This window comes from Schistocerca gregaria, chromosome X, assembly GCF_023897955.1.
Source record: "Schistocerca gregaria isolate iqSchGreg1 chromosome X, iqSchGreg1.2, whole genome shotgun sequence".
Lineage (NCBI taxonomy): Eukaryota > Metazoa > Arthropoda > Insecta > Orthoptera > Acrididae > Schistocerca > Schistocerca gregaria.
The window spans coordinates 26,534,866-26,547,923 of NC_064931.1; the positions used below are offsets into that span (position 1 = coordinate 26,534,866).

The following is a 13,058-nucleotide window of genomic DNA, read 5'->3' on the forward strand; positions in this document are numbered from 1 at the left end:
GAGGAGTACCTTGAAACAGAAGATATCAGACGAATGGAGTGGTCTGCCTGTTCTACAGACCTAAACCCCATCGAGCACGTCTGGGATGCTCTCGGTCGACGTATCGCTGCACGTCTTCAAACCCCTACGACACTTCAGGAACTCCGACAGGCACTGGTGCAAGAATGGAAGGCTATACCACAGCAGATGCTGGACCACCTGATCAAGAGTATGCCAACCGTTTGTGTGGCCTGTGCACGTGTGCATGGTGATTATATCCCATATTTATGTCGGGGTACATGCGCAGGAAACAGTGGCGTTTTGTAGCACATGTGTTTCGGGACGGTTTTCTCAACTTATCAGCAATGCCGTGGACTTAAAGATCTGTGTTGTGTGTGTTCGCTATGTGCCTATGCTATTAGCGCCAGTTTTGTGTAGTGCCACGTTGTGTGGCACCACATTCTGCAATTTTCCTTAATTTATGAGCACGAGTGTAGTTATCAAGTGTAACTAATTGCAACTAAGACTGTTCTAATAAATATTTTAGAAATTTTTACAGTTGCGGCATCCCTCGCGATAATATGCCGACGTTATTAACAGGGGATATGAATTAATTTCCGTACACCGTGCCAAGACAAAATCCAACTATTCAGTACAACAAATACAGATATTCGGAATACGCGACTATAAAATCCCATTCAGTTATCAGTTTGCCAGTATAACGGGATGTTTTGTTATGCGACTAGCAGTATCGTCTTTATGCACTCTAGATCAGTTAATATCTTAGAAATATCATTTTAATGCAGATACAACCGTCATTGTGTGAGGGACGTGTTTTCTCTTATGGATGACTCAGTCACAGAGGAATGGTTTCAGCCTTAAGTAACAGTATATTAAATAATGGATGACATGTCGTCATTATGATGGCACTCGAACAGTGTCGTCACGAGCCACTGGGTAGAAGAAGTCTCCTTATCAGAATGTGAGCGGAGTGTGTCTCTAGAACATTTCCGTGGTGGGTGAATTTTATAATTTTTACATTTGTTGAATTGCAATGTATACGTAACACCTCTCATTCTATTGTTACTTTAATTTCAATTACATATCTCACGATTTCAGTAGCCAACGTTTCATAATAAATGAAAATATATTTATTCGCAATAGTTACTTTCGATCACACACATGTACCACATTTCTTCTTCTCTTCATCCTAGCGTCATCGAGTAGATTTATAGTCTGTTCTGGTTTTGCTGAAACCAACTGTTCTTCGAACATGATACATGCCTTTTTCTTATTGGCCGATAATTGATGACTGGTTTCGCTGAGTTGTCTCCCCACATTCTGTTGATATTTTTTTCCGTTTTTTATGCATCCTTCCTCTATTTTTTTCACTTATGCAGTAAATATTAAGTTCTTCTCTTACAATACTGTTTTGTATCTCACCTGTGAGGGTAAAGCCTTTAACTTTCTCTAGAACATTTTTTTCAGCCGAATGTATATTTCTTTTGCATCTCTTAGTTCAAAAGTCGATTCCATATATTAGGTAGTAATTACCTTGTAAAATTTTAGCTTTTTATCCTTTCTTGTTTGTCAACCAGTGTTGTGTGTAATGTACCACATATAATTTGATATTTAGTTAATTTGTTAGTGACATCGATTTCATATTAATAGCTAATATCAAAGCTTCGCAAGTGAAAATGTAAGACCTGTTTAACTGACTGTTCATGCAGTAATATTTAGAAGCGACTAGAAATTTTTTAACATGTGAAATTTCATAATTTTTTTTACTTACTAATGGCTACATTTGCTGCTATAGGCACACTTTTATTCATAAGTTAGAGAGATTCTTCGATGAATTTTGTACAGCATACATATCATACTTACAGGTGTATGAAACTATAGGATTTACTTTATTTATGAAAAAACGAACGATCTGTTGTATTTTAAACTTCATGTTTAGGAAAACACAAATTTTGTAGTTAATTACCTCAATTTTTACCACAGTTTTTGATAGATTTGGAAAATTCTAGAGTTTCATACATCTTCAAGTATGTCTTGTACGCTGTGCAAAATTCATCGAACCATCTCTCATACTTATGAAGAAAAGTGTACCTATAGCAACAAATGCTGCCATTAGTAAGTGAAAAAAATGATGAAATTTCGCATGTAAAAAAATTACTTCTTTATGTTTTAGAACTTTCACTGCTGTGAGTGTGAATTCTGAATCCTTCCTGGTCATGCTGTCAAAGTTTTATGAATTTATTTGTAAAAGTATAGACAGTGGAAATGAAAATGTTCTCTTCTGCTCCAAGTCGGCCCGCCTTTTATATTTTAATTTATACAACTGAAGCTATGACAAACATACATTTTCAACCCCGCCGTGTCCAATTTTATAATATGTTCTAAACTTTTTACTCTCATATGCCTGAAGGGCGGCGACTAGTATTCGCTGACAGACTACGCCCCATCCATAGGGGGCGATAAAAAAAATCGCCCCACTCACACCCACCCACCAGCCCACATATCCACCCAAACACACACACACACACGCACACACACACACACACACACACACACACACACACACACACGAGAGAGAGAGAGAGAGAATGAGAAAGACATAAAAGTGCAAGTTAGATTGTGTATTTTGCAGTTAGTTGTGTGGCACTGACCGGCCGCGGCGGCACGTGCCCGGTGTCGGGGGCGTCGGCGGGCCTCCAGGGCAGCTCCCTCTGCTGCAGACACACCAGCACGGCCAGGGAGGCCGCCGCCAGCAGGACCAGCCCGCGCCTCGGCGACAGCCGTGCCATCACGCGCCGAGCCGCCACTCCCTGCAACACACACTGCCTCACAGTACACAGTCCGACAAAAAATAATGGAGCACCCCGAACATACCGTCCAGTGATAGTGTAACTTCGTGGGTATGCAAATGATTGGAACTGCATTTCTCTGTGACAGGTAGAAAGGCCACCTCATATGTCTGGGTAAGCAGGAGAAACTAACGATCAAAGTCCGAAAACAATTTATTGGACTGTTCAATTAACCAAAACAAATTTTCCAAGTATAACATCAACACAAAACAGTGATCCGTCTTCGAATCACAACTACATGCAAGAATAATATAGAAAACAACTGAAATAATTTCCTACTAGTCTCCGCCAGAGACTTCTCCTATATACCGAGCCTAATCCAGAGATCAGCGAGAAGATCCAAGCCGCGCTGCCGGGGCGGCAGCTATCTAAGTGTGTCTCGTGGTTCTAGGCGCTCAGTCCGGAACCGCGCGACTGCTACGGTCGCACGTTCGAATCCTACCTCGGGCATAGATGTGTGTGATGTGCTTAGGTTAGTTAGGTTTAAGTAGTTGTACGTTCTAGGGGACTGATGACCATAGATGTTAAGTCCCAAAGGGGTCAGAGCTAACCATCTAAGTCTGCTACCGGTCGATGACCTGCCGATGTCTGTTTCTTTTCTTTTTTCTTTATTGTACTTCAATTCCCCATTGGGGCGGGCTGGCAGCAGCATATGCGCTGCTCTTCAGCCGAAAGACATGAAACAAACAATAAAAGACATTTAAAAATAACAAAGGAGAGAATATGGTGAACACAAATATAAAAAATGGCGAACATCATGGAAGGCAATAGACAAAAAACGGGGTGACTGTAAAATGGAGATAAAAACTGTTTAAAAGTAGCACACACAAAAAGCCACACACTGTGACGATTAAAAGAACACAAGGCACAATATGAGTGGAGCATAAAAGTAGCGACAGATGGCGTAGCACATAACATAACACTGACGGCGAACCTCAAGGCAGTACACAATTAAAATCACACCTCTTGACACACAGGAGAAATAGCACTAAACACAACACTGATGTGGCATGCTGACGATGATCAAAACAGAGGATCTGCCAGGCGCTAGGAGATAAGGCAGACCTGAAGAAGGGAGGGAGGGGAGGAGATGGGGGAGATGAGTGGGGGGCTCGCTGAAGAGGGCCAGGTAGGGAAAGATGTGGGAAGGAAAGAGGCAAGTATGTGGTGCAGGGTCTCAGGGGAGGTGGGGTGGGAAGGAGGAAAATCCGCTCTGGGAGAAGGAGGGAGGATGGAAGAGGAAAAAGGGGGCCCTGGAGAGAGGGGGGACAAGGCCAGGTTATAGTTGAAAGGAAGGGTAGATGTCACTGCGAAGTTCGTCATCAGGGAGGGGGAGGTGTTTAATTGCCATGATGCAGGAGATGGAGGGTGTGGAGGTGGAGAGAGGGAGGGATACAGTGATAGAGGCGCGGCAATGTGCGGGGGGGGGGGGGGGGAGAGGATGGAGGAAACCAGAGGGTGGGGGGGATCAAGCCTGCGGACAATGTAAAGGATGCGGAGATGTTAGAGGAACAGGAGGAGGTGGGGAAAGGGGATCAGTTCATACAGGAGCCATGTGGGGGAAGGAAGGCGGATACGGAAGACAAGGCAGAGCGCATGGCGTTGAAGGATTTGGAGGGCCTTGTAAAGGCGGGTGGGGGCAGAGATCCAGGTAACGCTGGCATAACAAAGGATAGGATTGATGAGGGATTTGTAGGTGTGGAGGATGGTAGAAGGATGCAATCCCCGATATCTGGCAGAACGCCGTCCTTTATAGCGCTTCGGCGGATGATTACCTCGGACCTATTTTCCATCACGTGGTTTGACATGTGAAAATAGTTCCGGGATCCACAGTAAACCTCTTCCTTGTTTTTATGTGGGCCGGTAGTGGCACCTGGTGGCCGCTGGTATCTTTGCTGTGGTGTTGTTGATGTGGTTGTTGCTGTGGCCGTTTATTGGTATTTCTTGGCGGTTGAGTAGTGCTTCGGTGTGCCTGCGAGGCTGGCAACCTGCGGCTGCAGGCTGTCAGTTTGGTTGCCGATACTCTAGGCGCCTTGGTGTCTGGTGGAGAAAGCCACAGCACTACCCGATTGCATTGGTGTTGTGCCTCGTCGGAACTTATCGATAGCTGCATCGCGGATATTGACCTGTCTTCGGGCTGGCAAGCTTCGGAAGACTTTTTGATGCTGCACTCGGCGGCGAGAGAGGTGATTATCGACTGGAGTAGGACAAGCTCGAATTGTGGTGGGCACAGCGTGGCCGGTTAGCCGAGGGCATTGACCGAGAACAAGTGATGTATTTCGACCCTTGCTCAAACAGTGTTATTGCCGAAGTATCGGTGACTGATTGGAAAACGTGACAGTTGCATTTTGTGCCGATGTAAGTACGTACGAAGCCGACGTATGAATTAAGATACAATTTTAGACTTAAATTTTCCACAACACATTTAAGTCTCATCTTTATCTTCGATTGTGATGGAAGTTGAAGAAATGAATTAAAGTTTGTTTCACGGCCGGGCCTCAAACCGGGGTCTCCTTGTTTACGAGGCAAATATGCTGACCATTACACCACTTTTTTTAAAAAAATTCTTTGGTATTGTTTCTTTCGTTTGGTCTGGGTGGAGTCACATGAGATCCGTTCAAGTTGACCTTTGATTCCTTTACTCAGTTTTTTAATTACAGAGGACAATCGGCCCTCTGATCGAACACGCAGAGCTACCGCACCATTGCCGGCCGAAGTGGCAGAGCGGTTCTAGGCACTATAGTCTGGAACCGCTCGACCGCTACGGTCGCAAGTTTGAATCCTGCCTCGGCATGGATGTGTGTGATGTCCTTAGGCTAGTTAGGCTTAAGTAGTTCTAAGTGCTAGGAGACCGATGACCTGAGCAGTTAAGTCCCATAGTGTTCAGAGCCATTTGAACCATTATGAACCGCACCACCGGAGTGCTATCTCCTAGATTGTTGCACGGACTACAGATGTCCAGTGCCCTCCCCAACACAAACCTCAGTTCATATCATCGACTTATTTTCCATCTAAATCGTCACTTGTCGGGGCTCTCCGGCATTGGAATAGCACCCCAGCATTGGATGCAATGGGGAAGTCCTGTACCTCAGGTGATCTTACAGAGCTAATATCTACATTTTCTCCGAGACATTTAAGTCTCATCTTTATCTACGATAATGATGGAAGCTGAAGAAATGAATTGAAATTTGTGCCACCATTATCGTAGATAAAGATGAGACTTAAATGTCTCGGGGAAAATTTAATGCCATTATCGTAGATAAAGATGAGATTTAAATGTCTCTGGGAAAATTTAGTTATACGATCTAGAAGACCACTTCCCCATTACGTCCAACACTGGGGTGCTATTCTAGTGCCGGAGAGCCCCAGCAATAATGATAATTTATGGGAAAAGTAAGATGAAGACATGAATTGAAGTTTGTGTTGGGGAGGGCACTGGACTTGGGTAGTCTGTGCAGCAATGTTGACCATCGTGGTGTGCAGGTGTAATGGTCAGCACATCTTCTTAATAAGCAATGAAACCCCGGTTCGAGTACTGGCTGTGGCGCAAATTTTAATTTATTTGGACAGCTAGCATCATTGTCGCATATTAAGATACGATTGTATGTGCTTCTGCTGAGATTTTACAGAAAAAGTCTCTTAGAACTGTTCACTGCTGTTGGCACGGCCTAGCTCTTGTGAAATGCCGAGTATTATTTGTGGTTCAGACACAAATTGCTGAATTCAGTAGTGGTCAGTCCTTTGCAGTATGTCAGTGGTGCTTTAACAGGAAGCTAAAGGCATCTTTAAAAGGCATAAAAAAAAAATCCAGATTGGTGTTTCCATAATAGTTTTGGTAGTAGTCTGACGCTACTGACAGTACGGGCGCTTGCATATTATTTGTTTGGTTGATGAAATGTCATTGTTTCCAGTGTTAACATATACCTGTCGCAGGTTAATGAAGCTAGTATCTAAGGCCTATGTATATAACGGCACGGTTTGTGTCAATGATCTTCATGTAATGTTGCTTTTGTAATAGGAAAACAAGTTATATACACGTTCTGTGCTGCTGAATTACTGGACATGATAGTGGCAGCGGTTTTGGTGTGCTGCAACAGAAGGGAAGCATCATTTTGTATTCATTACAGATTTCTGTATTTCTGTAAAGTGTGTTCGCCTACGGGGTTTTAACCTGGATTGAAAGACCAGTGGGGCCTTGCTGGGTAGCCGAGCGGTCTCAGGTGCCTTGTCACGGTTCCGCGCGGCGCCCTCCATCGGAGGTTCGAATCTTCCCTCGGGCATGTGTGTGTGTTGTCGCTAGCGTAAGTTAGTTTATCTTACATTAAGTAGTGTGTAAGCCTAGGGACCTCTGACCTCAGCAGTATGGTTCCATAACACTTTACCACAAATTTCCAAAATTTCGAAAGACACATGGTTTCCATAATTATGGCTTGTTCGATGAAGGGGATAAATCAAGATTACTGTATTATGGTTGTATAAAAGTAGTAATTTTGTATTTGAATTTGTTGTTGTTAAAGATACTTATCTTTACATTTTGTTGTCTTTGCTTATCAGAAGCTATATTATGGAACTTAAAGGTTGGAAAATATTTTTAGATAAAATTTTGCTGTAGCAATTCAGTTGTTAGTAGCCTTATCCTGTTAGTCATTCTAATATTGACTTGCAGCCTTTACATTGCTCTAAGTATGCTATTTGTATTTCAGGTCACTATTGTGCGATTTGACCTTGTATTGTACACTGATCAGTCAACTCCACAAACAACTATTTTGGGCCCCAACTCCCAGCTTCCATATCAGTGTTTAGCTTTGTTACCAGATCTGGTAGGTTATACCAACATAAGGGGCGTGAATAGCGTCAAATTTGAGTGATCACCGGGAACGACACGAACATCCCGCGTGTTCGTGTGAGACAGTGTTATCAGCACCTGGCGGGTTGAAAGGGATCTCATTGTGGGTTTCTATTTGGCCAGCTGGTCAGATGTTTCAGTATCCAGATCTGATGGGCATTCAAATGCGACAGCGCCAAATTTTGGACTACACGGAAACGTGAGGGCAGCCATACTGGCTGGCGAGGTTTCAGTCGACCATCTCTGACCACTAGAAGAGAGGACCGCCGTATTGTACACCAAGCACATCGTATCCCCATCGCATCGGCGCCTGCCATCCGAGAATAAGCAATGGACCCCTCGAAACGTTCTGTCATCCCACACCATCTGTCAGGGACTAGAAGCGACGAGATAGGGAACTGCTGTCCGATGCGTAAGCGGCCGTTAACACCGCAACACAAACGATTGCGTTTGTAGTGATGCCGTGACTGAGACGCATGGACTGCTGATGAATAGCATCTGCACTACCCAGGATGATCATCGTCAGCGAGTATGGGAGCAACCTGAGGAGAGATCCCATTTCTCCAGTGCATTGAATGAACGCAGGTGTGTTACTCCCGACGTTATTGTGTGGGGAGCCATCGGACATGTTTTCAGTTACCGGCTGGTAGTAACTGAGGGTACTCTGATGGTCCAACGGTACGTCACGGCCCTCCTGCGTACTGTGTTAGCTCTTATGCGACAGTATCACGGTGCCATTTTTCGACTGCTCAACGCTCAGCAGGTGTATTTTCGATAGGTCTGTGCCGTGATGAGCTACTCCCATGGCCAGCAAGGTCCCCAGTTCTGGCCCCGACAGAACATGTGTGGGACCATCTCGGATGTCAACCTTGTCCTTGTGTCAGAGTCCACGATAAAGAGGACAAGTTACAACTTCTGTGGGCCACCTTACCTCAGGAGAGACTACAACGACTTTATGGCACTTATCCCAACCACATCCAAGCTAGACGGGGTGTAGCACCATATAGCGAAGTGGGTTCAAACTGCCATTTTCTTTCTAAATTTATCTGGGTTTTGTTTTGACTGCAATTACATCATATACCACATCACTCTGTAAGGTGTCATTTCCTTTTCTCCTCCCCTTCTGGGCGCTTCACTTTTTTGGCCAGGCAGTTTATGTCATTTTGTGTGTATGAGGGCTATTGAGAAAGTAAGTTCCGATCGGTGGCAAAATGGAAACCACTGTGAAAATCAAAAATGTTTTATTTGAAACAGTTAGCTGCACCTTCCAGCCACTTCTCTACATAGTCGCCGTTCCAACTTAGACATTTGTCGCAGCGTTGTACCAACTTTCCAATACCCTCGTCATAGAAGGCAGCTGCCTGTACTTTCCGCCAATTCTCTACGCTGATCTACGGTTTGTTGTCTGTGACAAAATATTGTCTTCATAGCCAGCATTTCATGTGAGCCGAGATGAAACTCAGCGATAGCCAATTAGGGGCTGTATTGTGGCTGATCAAATACGTCCCGCCGTAAACGCTGAATGAGCATCTTCATTGCTTCTGCAGAATGCGTCCGAGAATTGTCACAAAGACGGATCCGTATGACAGTTATGTAATGTGGACTGCATGACATCAGGCGAAATCTCTCACCAGGCCCTCATACTGGGCGGGAGACACTATTTTCTAGGCATCCTTACGTGCTCAACGTGAGCTTAGAATTGAAAAGAGCGACATGATGCGATCGATGGGCATACAAGAGACACTGCCTAACACAAATTTGCAAAGCTTCGTCGGAGTTTCACAGTTATTTCCATTTCATGACCGATCGGAACTTATTTTCTGACTAGCCCTCGTATGTATACTGATGCCAGCTGTCGAATGGTGATTACTTGTGTATATTTATCTATTTATTGCCGATCTATTTCAGACGCATGCCCTTATCAGCGACATCTGCATTACAGAAGACAAAATGTCTTTTAAAATACCTATTTGTCGTGTTTACTTTTTTCGTATAACGTAACTTTCCTCATACACTTGTATCTTAGCACATGACAGAGACTTTCGCAAATAATGGTCGCATAATTATCTAATTTTATGGCAGTTTTAATCAACACATTTATTTGGGATATTATGCCCTTGTCAATGGAAACCTAGTTAACATCCGATGGTACTGGTTTAGTTGTATCATAGCTTATACATGATGATTGACTGTTATAGGTGCAAACGAAAGGCGCGAGTAGACGATAGTAAAACAAGCAAATAATCTTAATAATACTGATACCAATGGTTTTCACGGTACTTATAACACCTTATATTTACCTTGTAATAGAGTGCTCAAGGATTAGAAGTGCAGATATACGCTTGGGGACAAATGGATTACAGCAAGTGTTCCATGTCACCAGCGTTCGTTTGAAGGGAGGCTTCAGTAAGTCTCGTCATCAATGTTGGTACATATTCAAAACTCACAGATGTGTTCAAAATGCATTGACAGTTATCCACAATGCATTCCTGGAGTTCATCGACACTAACAACAGGCCTGGAATACACCAAAGCTATCAAATATCTCTACTAAGAAAAAATCCAACAGTTTCTTGTCGGGTGACATGGGAGACCATGATACTAGCGAGCCACGCCCAATACACTTGTCGGAGATTCGTGTTTCGTATTTCCGAACAGCCACATGTAAACATGCCGGGTCACCATCATGAATGTACCACATACGCATACTTTCACCATAAGAAACATCATTCATATAGTCGATTAGCTTTGGCTTTAGGGAATGAAGGTACACATGACAAGAACGTCGGTCATACAGGAAATGCCGCACTATCAACAGATCTCCAGCGACACTTGCCCAAACGTGAACGGCAAATGTTCAATCTCAGTGGTAGCACGTGAAATCTCATAAGCCAAAACGTCTGTGTCGTGGATGTTCACAATACCGTTTCGGATGTAGCATGCTTCGTATGTAAATAACACGTGCACGAGTAAGTGTACATTGTTCTAAAATTGTGTAAGGATCCACTGGCAGAATGCAGAACAGGCAGGAAAGCCAGGTGTGGCCAGGGCTTCCACACGTTGTGCAGAACACACTGAGGTGACGAAAGGCCCGGGGTGGTGGCGGTAGTATCGCGTACTCGAGGTATAGAAGGGCAGTGCATTGCCGGAGCTGTCATTCGTACTCGGTAGATTATTGTGAAAAAAGTTTTCGGATGTGATTATGGACGCACGACGGGAATTAACAGAGTTTGAACGCGAAATGGTAGTTGGAGCTGGGTGTATGTAACCTTCCCTTTCGGTAAAGTTTGGGAATTCAATATTATGAGATCCACAATGTCAAGAGTGTGCCGAGAATACCAAATTTCAGGAATTACCTCTCATCACGGACAATGCATTGGCTGACGGCCTTCACTAAACGACCGAGAGCAGCGGCGTTTGCTTAGAGTTATCAGTGCTAACAGACAAGAAAAACTGCTGGAATTAACAGCAGACTATGACGGGAGCGTATCCGTTAGGACAATGCGGCGAAATATGATGTCAATGACATATGGCTGCAGACGACTAGCGCGAGTGCATCTGCTAACAGCACGACATAGCCTGCAGCGCCTCTCCTGGGTTTGTGACCAAATCGGTTGCCCCCTAAAGGACTAGGAAAACCTTGTCTGGTCAGGTGAGTCACGGTGGCAGTTGGTAAGACCTGACGGTTCGGCTCGAGTGTGGCGTAGACCCCACGAAGCCATGGATCCAAGTTGTCAACAAGGCACTGTCAAACCTATGGTGGTTCCGTAATGGTGTGGCCTCTGTTAATCTGGAATCGACTGGGTCCTCTTCTCCAACTAAACCTATCATTGAATAGTAGTGGGTATGTTTTATGTTCGACTTCTTGGGGACCATTTGCAGCCATTCATGGAACCGATGTTCCCAAACAACGATATCATGTCACCAGACCACAACTCTTCACTATTGATTAGATTTGGCCATCCAGATCACTCGGCGTGAATCCCATTGAACATTTATGGAACGTGATCGAGAGGGCAGTTCGTGCGCAAAATCCTGCTCCGTCAACACTTTCGCAATTATGGACGGCTGTAGAGGCACCATGGCTTAATATTTCTGTCAGGGGACTTCCAAAGACTTGTTGACTCATCGCCACGTCGAGTTGCTGCACTACGCAGGGCAAAAGGTGGTCTGACACGATATTAGGAGGTGTATGGGTACAACTATCCCTCACGTAACACCAGTCACATAGTGGAGAGTGAAACGCATTCTGCTGCAGTAATCTATCTGCTCCTTGTGCCCAGCATTTCGTCCACTTGTTGTAATACAGGCCCCTCCATTCGTGGTATCAACACTGTTATTGTTGTACCTACGTGCTGAACGTTAAGTTTAAATGAACCAGTCTCACGCAGGCGTTAATGGAACCCAGTGAAAATGTTCTGTCTGGCACTGAGGATACGCTTCGTGACAAAAATCGTGCTGCTTACCGTGCATTGTCATTAGCAAGAACGTATATGAAGTGGATGTTAGCCTCTTCTTCATTTGAAAATGTGTTAGGGTCACTGAAACCACCATAAACGCAACACATGCACAACGCTTTGCTGTTTACTGTGGACATTGTACCTGGAACGTATTGATCGTACTATAACACTGGCATGGCTACAAACGTGCATACGTCGTATAGGGGCTAAAATTGGTGTCCAGACCTACGTTTACTAGGATACATTACTTGTTTCATTGTCCTGTGTTCACACCTCCGGTAGTATACGTCGGACCCGCGTGTCGCCACTATCAGTGATTGCAGACCGAGCGCCGCCACACGGCGGGTCTAGAGAGACTTCCTAGCACTCGCCCCAGTTGTACAGCCGACTTTGCTAGCGATGGTTCACTGACAAGATACGCTCTCATTTGCCGAGACGATAGTTAGCATAGCCTTCAGCTACGTTATTTGCTACGACCTAGCAAGGCGCTATTATCAGTTACTATTGATTTTATGAACTATGTACCGTCAAAACCGACGTTCGTCATTAATGGATTAAAGTTAAGCATTCCACCAGCTACGTCCGTTGTTTCTAAATTCTAATTTCCTTGTCCTGTTCCAGACCTCACGCCATCCTGCGTGAGCTAAATCGCGTGCCTTTCGGCCTCCTCTAGTAACACCGTGTTGGCTCTCCTGCCAACCACAACAATTTGTTTCTAAATTGTATTACCTGTGTTAACGAAATTTCCAAGTATAGCAATATATTTCAGCACTAAAGGTTTATGAGAATAGTGGTGAAAGTTTCGGCAAATTTTTTATTTTTTGGTCGGTCTTTTGGTTCAGAAAGCTGTTCCCGGGAAACGTCTTTGGCGTGTAGTAAGAAACATGCACTTAAGGCACTTTAA

General features: G+C 44.4%; 1 protein-coding gene across 5 annotated transcripts in view; it reads right to left on the reverse strand.

Annotated features, from left to right (window-relative positions):
• LOC126297701 (glycoprotein 3-alpha-L-fucosyltransferase A-like) overlaps window positions 1-13,058 on the reverse strand; it is a 663,635-nt gene that overhangs the window by 276,161 nt on the left and 374,416 nt on the right. For all 5 annotated transcript variants that reach the window (XM_049988827.1, XM_049988825.1, XM_049988826.1 and 2 more), the window contains one exon: window positions 2,652-2,810. In XM_049988827.1, coding sequence (XP_049844784.1) covers window positions 2,652-2,789 — 138 coding nt within the window. In that variant the 5' untranslated portion in view covers window positions 2,790-2,810. The remainder of the gene's footprint in view (window positions 1-2,651; window positions 2,811-13,058) is intronic.